The sequence below is a fragment of the Mchenga conophoros genome, linkage group LG3 (assembly GCF_057382185.1).
Source record: "Mchenga conophoros isolate Kocher_MC1m ecotype Shallow Benthic linkage group LG3, M_conophoros_male_GT1.1, whole genome shotgun sequence".
Lineage (NCBI taxonomy): Eukaryota > Metazoa > Chordata > Actinopteri > Cichliformes > Cichlidae > Mchenga > Mchenga conophoros.
In genome coordinates this window covers 35,993,154-36,004,806 of record NC_140528.1, presented here as the reverse complement: position 1 = coordinate 36,004,806, position 11,653 = coordinate 35,993,154, and the positions used below count along the sequence as shown (strand labels likewise).

At 42.5% G+C, this 11,653-nt stretch overlaps 1 protein-coding gene across 2 annotated transcripts; it reads right to left on the bottom strand.

Annotated features, from left to right (window-relative positions):
* Window positions 1-3,577: 3,577 nt before the first annotated feature.
* On the bottom strand, window positions 3,578-8,676 carry LOC146578405 (nuclear factor 7, ovary-like). 2 transcript variants are annotated; one of them, XM_085259172.1, is made up of 2 exons: window positions 8,664-8,676; window positions 3,578-5,589 (listed from the first exon to the last, which is right to left on the bottom strand). In XM_085259172.1, exons 1-2 carry the CDS (start codon window positions 8,674-8,676, stop codon window positions 4,217-4,219), a joined length of 1,386 nt encoding a protein of 461 aa, XP_085115298.1. In that variant the 3' UTR covers window positions 3,578-4,216. The 2 variants fall into 2 exon arrangements, with proteins under 2 accessions (XP_085115298.1, XP_085115308.1); XM_085259182.1 differs by lacking the exon at window positions 8,664-8,676 and having other exon boundaries at window positions 3,578-5,617.
* Window positions 8,677-11,653: the final 2,977 nt, after the last annotated feature.

Below are 11,653 nucleotides of genomic sequence, written 5' to 3'. Positions count from 1 at the left end.
CAGCCTGGCGTGACGGTGCGTTCACGGCCCTACAGGCTGCCGGAACATAAAAGACAAATTGTGCTCCGGGAACTGAAGGAAATGCTGAGGTTGGGAGTAACAGAAGAGTCACACAGTGCTTGGTGTAGCCCCATTGTTCTTGTGGTGAAGAAAGATGGGTCTATACGGTTCTGTGTTGATTATCACAGGGTGAATTAGGTGTCACATTTCGATGCTTATCCCATGCCCCAGGTCAACAAGCTCCTGGACCGGTTGGGTACCGCTCGCTTTTTCACAACACTGGATTAACCAAGGGCTACTGGCAGATTCCCTTGTCAGCAGAGTCCAAGGAAAAGACAGCCTTCTCCACCCCGTACGGTTTATACCAATTCGTTACGCTTCCATTCGGCTTGTTCGGGGCCCCTGCCACCTTTCAGCGCCTCATGGACCGGGTGGTGCGGCCCCACGCTGCCTATGCTGCTGCCTATCTAGATGATGTCATCATCTACAGTGACACGTGGGCGGAGCATGTGTGGCGTGGGGCTGCGGTATTGGAGTCTCTGAGGCAGGCTCACGGCCAACCTGAAGAAGTGTGCGGTTGGGCGGAGGGAGGTACAGTATTTGGGGTACCACTTCGGGGGCAGGCAGGTGCAGCCTCAAGTGGAGAAGACGGCGGTGATTGCATCATGCCCGCGCCCCAAGACAAAAAAGGAGGTGAGTCAGTTTCTGGGGCTGGCCGGCGGTTCGTACCAGGGTTCGCGGACCTGACCAGCCATTTAACTGATCTCACCCACAAGGGTGCCCTGGATCTGGTCCAGTTGTGCCAGGCGGCGTTTGTGCAGGTGAAATGGGCTCTCTGTGGAGAGCTGCTGCTGTTCACGCCTAACTTCTCCCTCCCTTTTTGTCTGCAGACTGACGCATCAAACAGAGGGCTGGGGGCCGTTTTGTCCCAGCAGGTAGGGGGAGCTGACCGGCCGGTCGTCTACATCAGCCGGAAGCTAGCGCAAGTCAAGGTATATTACCATGGAGAAGGAGTGCCTGGCGATCCGGTGGGCGGTCGACTCCCTTCGCTACTACCTCCTGGGATGCCCACTCACCCCCTGCTCAGACCATGTCCCGCTGCAGTGGCTCCACCATATAAAGGATGTCAATGCCCGGATCACTTGGTGGTATCTGACTCTGCAGCCCTTTAAGTACAACGTGATCCATAGGCCGGGCACGCAGATGGTCGTGGTCAATTTCCTCTCCCGCTCGAGCGGGGGGGGGCAATAAGGTTTGGCCAGATGGCCGCGGCCCCAGTCGGGCGGTGGGGATGTGTGGCGTTGGTGTGGTCTCTGGCCGGCTGCAGATGAGGGGTGATGCAATGAGCTCCCAAGGCGGCGCAGGGGTGGGGTTGAACAGGTGTGCTGGGATGTGAGTGTGATGATGTCTCTTTATATGTTCACAGTGACAGTCGGAGGGAGAGAGCAGACGTGACAGCAGAGCGGGAGTGTCTGTGTCCCAGTATAACGAAAACCACATTATAATCACAGTTGAAAATAAAGTAGTGCTGTCAGTACGTTCGTGTCCTGCCTATGATTAACGGGTCCAATGTTACAGACACATTTATTTCATTTTTCAAATCTCCGTTTTCAAAAATACCCATGTACGTGTGGACGTAGCCTTGGTGTTGTTGAATGTTTCCCCGGTCATGTCTCTGTTTGTCTCTCTCACCCCTTGCCCTCCCTCCTCCCTTGCTCTCTCACCCTCTCTCATCATGCTCTTTCGTCCTGCTCTCTTGCCCTCTCTGACATCCCTCGCTCTCTATGTTCCCCGGGTTATGTCAGATCCTTTCTCAGTTTGTGTGTTCCTGTATTTCCTTTATCCCTTTAATAGTCTCTTGCCTGGTGTGCATCATATTCAGTTTTTATGTCCCCTGTCTTGTTTGTGAGATTGTGTCCAGCTGTGCTTCCCAGGTGTCTCCTCTTAGCCATGATTCCCTCGTTTGCCCTTGTGTGTATTTATGTCTGCATCTACCTCTGTCTTCAATCACAGTCTCCCTCATTCCCTGGCTGTGTGTTCCACCTGTTTATATAGTTTTCCTACGCATTCTAGTTTAGGCAAAACACCAAAAAAGCTGTTTTCGAGTTAAGTCCTGTGTATGAGTCTGCATTTTGGGCCCTCAATCCTGCCTGCTTCACACCACCAAATGACACTCTGTTTAAAAAAGTCTTATCTCTGATTCTATGTGTATTACTCAGCAAGCAGTGCAGAGTTTAAATGGCGCTGATGTGGGTGAGGGGACTTGCCCAGTTCTGGCTCCATCAAAGTCTGGGTTTTTTCCTTGCCTTCTCTGATAAGAGCTGGGGGCCTGAGTAGTGATTTTAAAATAGTTTAAACTTAAAAATCATGCCATTGCATTTTCTTCTTTTCAGTCTCATTCTTAATATAGAAAATTCCATTACATATGAACATTCAGTCACATATGGGTAGGCTTCACTTCATGTGTCATCCATTTTATGCTATTTTACTTCAATTTCATTAGTACATTCTTGTGTACTCATTCAGTTCAACAGTATCCCTTTTAAACCAAATACTTTCATATCTTTAAAACTCTGTGTTTGTCAATCACAATTTACTCAAAACAATTTCTTTTTACTAAATTGTACACCTTAAAAGTCAGAGACTCAGAAATCAGTGTGTGTGTCTGCTCTCTCTCATGCACTTCCTTACATGCACACACAAACACCTTTATCTTATCTCTACCTTACCTTATCTCTTTTGTTCAAGAACAAAGAATAAAGTTACTGTTATTAAAAGCACACAAAGAAACTCTATTATAGCACACTATAATCACATATAACAGTGGTCCCCAACCCCCGGGCCTCGGACCGGTACCGGTCCGTGAGTCGTTTGGTACCGGGCCGTGAGAGTTGAGGCTCAGGTGTGAAATGTATAGTTTTCAGGGTTTTTATCAGTTTTCCGCGTTATTTTGTTATTGTTTTGGTTGTTAACTCGGTTTTCCCGGGACTTTTCACGTGTGTTATGAATAAATCTTCTTTTTTTAGGTACCGGTACTAGTTTTATTTTGTTGTATTTATCCGCGACACATTAAAAGCCGGTCCGTGAAAATATTGTCGGGCATAAACCGGTCCGTGGCGCAAAAAAGGTTGGAGACCACTAACATATAAGACTGGAGGTTGTGCCTTTTTACCCTATTTTGGACGTAATGAAATTTCAATCTCTCTATGTCCCAGTGATTAAAATACAATCAATATAATTTATTATACTTTTTATATACTAATATACTAATATATATATATATATATATTTGCATTCAAATAATGAAATACTTTAGTAATGTCTAAATGACTAAAACAATTAAAAATAAATTCAATTTACTAATGCGTCCATTATTGCCCAATTCATTATTAAAGTGCAAAATGTTTTATTTGATAGATTTGACCATAATTACTCCATAATGAATAATGATTACAGTATTTAAGCTTATTTTTAGGTAGATCAACATTTACAAATACCAGAAAAGATATGTGTAACAATGACCATGGATAGCTGACTATAATGTGAGCCGCAGATACAGGATGGAATCATTGCCTTTATTAGTAAATACATGCGTTGCCTTTAACATTCACACCTTTAATTTTGATACATGCCCTGCAACAACTGCCTTACAGCAAGATTAGTTAAAATTTTTATTTTTAAATATTTTTAACAACAAAGATAGCATATTGACATGGAGCAATCCTGCATTACAGTAGTATTATGATGTTAGTGAACAAAATAAAACTAATGTTTTACTCAGTGCAACTTTTTCAGTGTTCATGTTGATTAAAATTTACAGGATTGTATGTGGAATCAATCCATCCATTTGCTTCTGCTTATCCTTTTCAGGGTCGCGGGGGCGCTGGAGCCTATCCCAGCTGTCATAGGGTGAGAGGCAGGGTACACCCTGGACAGGTCGCCAGTCTGTCACAGGGCTAACACACAGGGACAGACAACCATTCTCGCTCATATTCACTCCTGCATTCACACCTATGGGCAATTTGGATTAACCAATTAACCTATCTCCACAGACTGCATGTCTTTGGATGGTGGGAGGAACAAATCGTTGTTGTCCTTATATTAATAAGTTAAAACTGTCAACATTTCATGATGAACAACGAGGCAGCAGGAGGACAGCTGCAGTTTAACAGCTTCAACTCACTGACAGGAAACAACATTAGAAACATCATCATCCTCAACTCATCTGCTGCACTGACACTGACACCTTCAACGGACACACCTTCACTTTATCCCATGTATAAATGTATGGAAACATCCTGTGAGTGAAAGTGTGTGTGAATGTGTGTATGTGTGTGTTAGTATCAGGATCAGAGAACGACAGCTTTCCTCTGTTCCAGTCCAGATTCACTCTGATCCTCTGGAGCTTCTTCAGAACAGAGAGAGCAGTAACAGGAGCTGATGGTGAGCGTGCTGAGTATTTGCCTAAACTGAAACCGATTTTCCATATTCCAGATCTTATCAGTCCCTTCCTCTGCACAGACTCTGCTAACACACCCAGTTCCCACCCTGTACTGTCTCCAACTTCAACATCCCAGCTGTGAGTCCCTGAGTTAAAGCCCTCAGAGCCCAGGATAGAGCTGTATGAATCAATCCTCTCTGGATTATCAGGAAGCTGCTGCCTCTCTCCTCCTCGTCTCACACTGGTCAGATCTTCAGACAGGATGAGTTGTGGATGAGCAGTGTTTGGGTCCAGAATGAGAGGAGTGTAGGAGACCATGTCCTTCTTATTATTCCAGATGTTGAAGGTCAGGTTGCCCAGGTGTTTGGCCTGGTCTATCAGAGCTCCTGAGGGCAGCTGTGGATCATCCAGCAGGGGGCAGCGCTGGACTCTTTCCACTGCAGCCTTGTAGTTGTGCAGGAATGAGACGTCTTCAGCTCTCAGCTCCTCCTCTGTGGCTCTGACTGTGTCTGAAAGAGCTGCTATCTCTCTGCTCAGAGCCTCCATCTTCTCCTTCATCATCCCACTCTTCTGCTCCTCTTCCTCCCTCAGTGCAGCCAGCCTGGCCTCCTCTTCCTCTGCTAGAAACTGGTGAAGCTTCTTAAACTGCTCCTTAATCTGCCTCTCTGTGTGTCGGGCCTGGACCTTAATGTGTTCTGCTGTTTGATCAAACTTCACTTGAACTTCTTCACAAACCTTTAACTTCTTCTTTAAGGGCTCCAGAGTTTCCTGAAGTTCCTTCTTGTGTTGTTGTGCAGCTTCATCGATGGGTCTGAATCTGTGATTGGTGTGTTTTTCTGAGGCACAGCAGACGACACACACTGGCTGCTGATGGTCCAGACAGAAGAGTTTGAGTTTCTCAGAGTGCAGACTGCAGAGATCCTCTGAAGCTCTCTGATCTCTCTCCTGTAAGAACGACTCACACAGGTTCTTTAAAGCCAGGTTTAAAGGTGGATCATTCACTGATATTTCCTTACAAACTGGACACTCGTGTGTTGGTCTCTCTCTCCACCATCTCTTCAGACAGTCTTTACAGAAGCTGTGGCTACATGACAGAAGAACAGGATCTCTGAAGACCTCCTGACAGACCGGACAGCAGAGATCCTCCTCTGATCTGGAAGCCATTGAGTCTGTGAGTGAAGCTGAAAACAGCAGACAGGAAGTACAGTCAGTCCTGGCTCCCCTCCCTCCTCTACCACCTTCACTGAAACTTCCTTTGAGTCGTGTTTTTGCTCAAACTCACATTCAGTGTGTGGAGCGTCAGCAGCTTGAAGCAGCAGTGTTGGAGTTTTCCACTTTTCTCTCCTGTAGCTGGACTCACTCAGAGGAAGCTGCTAGTTTGGTCTGAGCTCAGTCTGATCGTCTGTGCGTCTCTCTTTACCGATGAAAAAGAACAGCTTGTTTCCTGGTTTGTCGCAGTTTACTGATGTCAGGGGCGGAGCTCTTTTCACCTCCCTTGGCTGTCAAGAGTTTTGCTTCAGCCATAAATAAAGGTGTGTTTCATCACAGAGTTCACTTGTTTACCTAACAGCAGCTGTAAAACAGTTCAAAGCATTAAGCTCAGAAAATAATGTGTCACTTCATGTAGTTGTTTGGGAGGCTTTATTTTGAAAGTGCTTTATCCTGCCTCAATATTTGGCAGATTCTCTAGCTGCTGGTGTGTAATACAAACACAGGGGATTTCATGTGTTTACTGGGATGCAAATTCTTCTTCTGCCTTGTGGGATTATAATATTATTTTATGCCATGTTATACCCCTAATTAAAGATTGTGAATTATTATGTAGTTTTAGTTTGCATTATTCTCCTGAATTAGAAGAAGCTGATAACTATTGCATTAGTTAAACTGATGTGCATTATATTAAATTGCTGATTTATTGTGAATGAATGATATTGTTTTATGATGCATTATACTGCTGAGTTATAAGAAATACTGTTTGCAGAAAGTCATCGCCTTATTTGTCTGATTAGAAGAGAACAGAATATACTGGAGTTTTCTGCCCCATCTCAGCAGGAGCAGATAAACAGGGAGCCAAGGTCGTAGCTTAGGCGCCGTGTGAGAGAAAGCATGTGAATGTTTAGTCTTTTATGATAAGGTGGGGGCCACTAGAGGCTATAAGAGTTTGATCAATGCTCCACCATTTTGAGATCTGATGCTGTCTGCGTACGGTGTCCATCTCCCACGCGTGTGATCATTAAAATCATTGTTTGACTCAACCCGGCCGGACCAGTGTTGTTATTGTGGTGTTTCCTCCTGTATCCATCCCCAATATTTGAATCCGTAACAACCTTTAACTCTCACAGACCCAGTTTCCCTTTACTGGGTCTGCAAATGTATAGACATAGTATATTGTTACACATTTGTACAGTCTCACACAGCTCTTGATAGGCGCACTGCATTATGGTTAGGGGCCGAGCTTGTTTACTCCTGCTAGAGCTGCTCTTTTATTGAGAGACTCCTTCTTGTGGTGTAAAGGAGGGATAACTACCTTTCCAGCACTTTGTCTTATTGGAGACTGGGGCACACATTATTTTACAACAACCAAAGAAAATAACATATTTGAACAATATGAACATTTCAACCAAATATTATATTGTAACTAAAAGATTGTGGGGGTGGGGGTGTCTTGTTTTTGTCCTTAATGCCTCTCTTGTCCTTACATATGTATACTTATCAGTATCTTGGAGTAAAATTGTTAATTGCTCATATTATTTATATCCAGCAACTACAACTTCAAAGTTTAAGTAAAACATGATAGTAGTAATTTACTATTAGTGTGCGTGAAGAGCGTACAGCCTCACAGGAAATCTTTCATTTCTGCACATTTCTGCGGTTAATGGACACAAACTCACAGCGGAGCCACCTGGAACATTTGCTGGTAAGTGGACTGAGAGCAAACTGTTAATGCAATGTTAACCATGTGTCACCCACTCTGTAACTTTCTCAAGAACTAAAGTTCCATAGTACCTGAACTTTCATTCTTTTTTTTTTTCTTTTTTTTTGCCTGTCCCATTTGGTTCTTTAGCCGTCAGAATTGTTGTCTGAAGACCAACAAGGATACCCAATGGATTTACTTTGCCAAATGGATCATTGTGGCATTGCCGTATTGGTCCATTTGATCGACCTTTGTTTTTATTATTTATTATATTTTATTTTCAGATGTTACAGACGGGACAGACATGAGTGAGGGATAGGAAAGGGAGAGAGAAAGAGGAAGGAAAAGAAAAACAGAAGGGGAGAGGGACAGTGAGAAAGGGGGGGAGAAAAAAAATCTCCTGGATCACCTGTTGAGAGAAGAAGAATAGAAAACAAGCAAAAAAAAAAAAAAAACTAAACCAACATACTAGACACAACACCATCACATTAATCTAGCTAAGTGTAAACAGCAGTAAATACTAAATATTCAATGTTGTTGTGCAGCACGCAGGACAGACAGCGCACAATGTACTTTCATTCTTAAGCTGTTTGCCCATTGTCAGTACCAGTCAGAGTGCCTTATTTTATTTTTTTATTTGAGACTATTAAAAGAAACATAACTCGAAGTTAATACTTTGTCCTACAATTTGATTTGTAATAAGCATATTTTTTCTCAGTAGTGAGTATGTTGCAGAATGTCTCTGTGTGTTCAGCCTTTTTTTCTGTTTATATCTTTTGTCATCATGGAACAACCTGTTCATTGGAGACAACGGTGCTTTTGCCTATCAGTACAAATAATAAAAAGGTTGTTCCATGTTCTTTTGTATGCATGAAATCCATTAACTAGTCACCAGAGATGGGCAGTAACGTGTTACAAGTAACGCGTTACTGTAATGCAATTACTTTTTTCAAGCAACGAGTAAAGTAAGGGATTACTATTGCAAAAAAGGTCATTAGATTAAATTGGTACACCCCAAATCTCCACCATGAAAAGAAAAAACAAAACTGATAGTTACTGCTTTACTGCGTTACTAAAACCGTTAATTTAATGTTATTAATGTAATTTAATGTAAAATAATGTTGTACTACGTGATTGCTAGTGACACAGCTATGTTAGCATAACATTAGCACAGTGAAGCTGGAGGATGAACGCCAACTTTTTTATCCACTCGATAAAAGTTAACGTGAGGGATTCTTGTGGTCAGGGACAAATGCAATCGCATAGCAGGATGCTATACACGGGGCAAACTTCAGTTAGGAAAGCAACTGAGATTATTCATCCAGTCATTTGCTATGATTGTTGCCCGGCATAATTTGCAGATGATAATGGTTGTAGCCGCTGCGATGCTTTCGACAAAAACAGGCGCAGCTTGATGACATCATCAACATGCGCTATCGCGGTAGAGCGGTATAGTCAAAATATCTATCGTTGGTCAAATTTATATCGTTTGTATCTTATATCGTTTATATCGCCCACCCCTAGAATCGTGTATGTTTTTCGTTCCACTTCTCACGTGTGCACCACTTTGTGTTGGTCTTTCACGTGGAATTCCAATAAAATTGATTCATGTTTGTGGCTGTATTGTGACAAAATGTGGAAAAGTTCAAGGGGGCCGAAAACTTTTGCAAGCCACTGTGAATATATTAAACCACTCTAAAATACAATCGATACATGCATTGGTGCCTACTGATACAGTGAAACAACAAAAACAAATAAACAAAAACAACAACCTAGCTGTTGAATTAAGCAAGAGTGAAATAAATTAAAAAAACCACTGGTGTATCTGGACCTCGGCCACGAAGCCAGAGATCCACCCTGGAAAAGAAGCAGCTTGACAATCTGTAAATCAAAACAGGACATCACTTTGACTGAACAATTGACCGCAGCAGGAATAGCCCTCCCACCTTGCTTCATATGTATTGTTCAGCTACCTGTTTAAAAGATGGGGACTAACAAATATCGACAAACGCTGGTTGAGTCCCTTACATGTTTTGTCACAGGAACAAAACAATGGTTTCTTCCTACAGGGGGTAAAGATACAGCACACTTTAAACCTCCGCCAAATCACCAAAACACAAGCGGACCATTTTCGGTGACCTAAAGCTTCAATAAAAGGCTAAGGGACCCACATCAAAGTTCAAAGTGCCAAATACTGCGGCTTGGACCAGGCACTCACAGAGCTCCAGGTTCACTCAAGAGAATGAGTAACTGCCTGTAGTGATGCGCGAATCATGAACGAATCGTTCAATACTCGAGAATCACTTTACTGACTCATGAATCATGATTCACAAGCCCAACTGACTCACTGACTCATCCCTGTTGCTGTTAGCAGCAATATATCTAGCTTATAATTAAAATTGTGGAGAAAAACACATCATCCAGTATCTTAACAAAAACATTTCTGCTCTGAACTGGAAGAAAAAACCCTGAGTAGAAGCTCACATCAAGAAAATAGCTCCTTGGTTCACAGTAGCATCGCTATGCTAACAACACATTTGAGCTACTCACCCCCTTCCTCCTGTGCTGAATCATAGGCTGTGTCCCAATTCAGGGTCTGCACGCTTGAAGTACGCATTTCAAGTGCGGCCGGTTAGGTCACCGCCACGCGACGATGGCTTTCCCAATTCGAAGTGTGCTTCAAATGCATACTCCAAATGCGCCGTTGATTTCCCCAAATATCAAGCGTGGTCCGGTGCACGCTTCGTGGTCCCATATATCCCACAATTCATAGCGCGGTGGTGGGTGTGGATAATTTTGCCGCAAAATACGGCAGAAGGGAGCAGCCGAAGAGGTTTTTGTTTTTTTTCCCCCAAACTTTATTGAAATTATAAAGCGAACAGTCAGTCATTCCAGTTCAGTTTGTACAGTAGACATACAAGGCAAATAAGAGTAACAATAAACAGTACAATGAAATAAGAAGGATAAATAAACAAAGGATAAAAAAAGAAAAGGGGTGTTTGTAGCTCAGGTGGCAGAGCAGGTCAGCCACTAATCAGAAGGTCGGTGGTTCGATCCCAGGCTGCCTCCTGGCTGCATGCCATATATACTTGGGCAAGATACTAACCCCGTGTTTGCCTACTGGTGGTGGTCAGAGGGCCCGGGGGCGCCAGTGTCCAGCAGCCTCTCCTCTGTCAGTGCGCCCCAGGACATGTGACAAACTTCATAACAACTTTGTACTTGAAAGTTGTGACAGCTCATTCGTTAAACATTTCTGAATGTATTTCAATCAATGATAAACCTTTTTTATTGGAAGTTAATTTAAGAGAGTTTAAGTAATATTCAATTTCAATCAAAAACAAATTAAATGATGGGGTTGAGTTTTGAAATTTACATTTATGTATTTGGAATTTCCCTAATAAGATGGAGCGGCCGAAGAGTGAACTGTCAAAAGTACTGAATACGACGTCACTTATTTATGTGCGAATGTTTAATAATTAAAGTCAGTCATATATCCACAAACACAACAAGCTGAAAGTCAGTGATATATGTATATGTGTGTGTATATATATATATATATATATATATATATATATATATATATATATATCATAATAATCTGACAATACTATAATATTGGCTATATTATATTTACATTACCACAGTGAGATGATTTTAGTCTCATGAACAACATTAGCTAATTGTTATTTACTAACTAATCTTAAATGACTGTTCAGCACAGAAATGAAGCCCAACAATCATGTTTTACAGTCCCGTGGTCTCAGCCTCAGATACTCAACTAATCAAAGTGATGTCATGACAAAAATGAATGACCAACAAAACATTTTTTCTCCTTCATTTCTGTCAAACAAAGCTGTATGTAACGTGTCTCGCGGTTAGTAACATGGTTGCTAGACAACCTGAACAGCGCGACCAAGCGTATACCGTCCCATTTCACAAGCCTCTCACTTCCACACTTCTCGTACTTATAGTATGCACCGTACGTAGTACGCGTAGTGCACGTAATGCGCGTACTTCAAGGGTGCAGACCCTGAATTGGGACACAGCCATAGAGCGAACGAATCACTCACTCACTCACTCACTCACTCACCCCCTCCCTCCTGGCTCACAGCTTCTTCTTCTTCTTGGTTGGCAACCAATGTTAAGGCGCATTACTGGCTCACAGCTCAGTGGAAATTTAGATGAGAAAATATATATTTGACACATTTAAGGAAAATGCTAATAAAATAAAAATAAACAAAATAAATGTTTATTAAGTAATTTTGATAGGAAATTGCTTACTTTTAGAAATGTTTTTG

Excerpts from the sequence above, each read along its gene's own strand:
- LOC146578405 (XM_085259182.1), bottom strand. The coding sequence starts at position 5,605 with ATGGCTTCCAGATCAGAGGAGGATCTCTGCTGTCCGGTCTGTCAGGAG.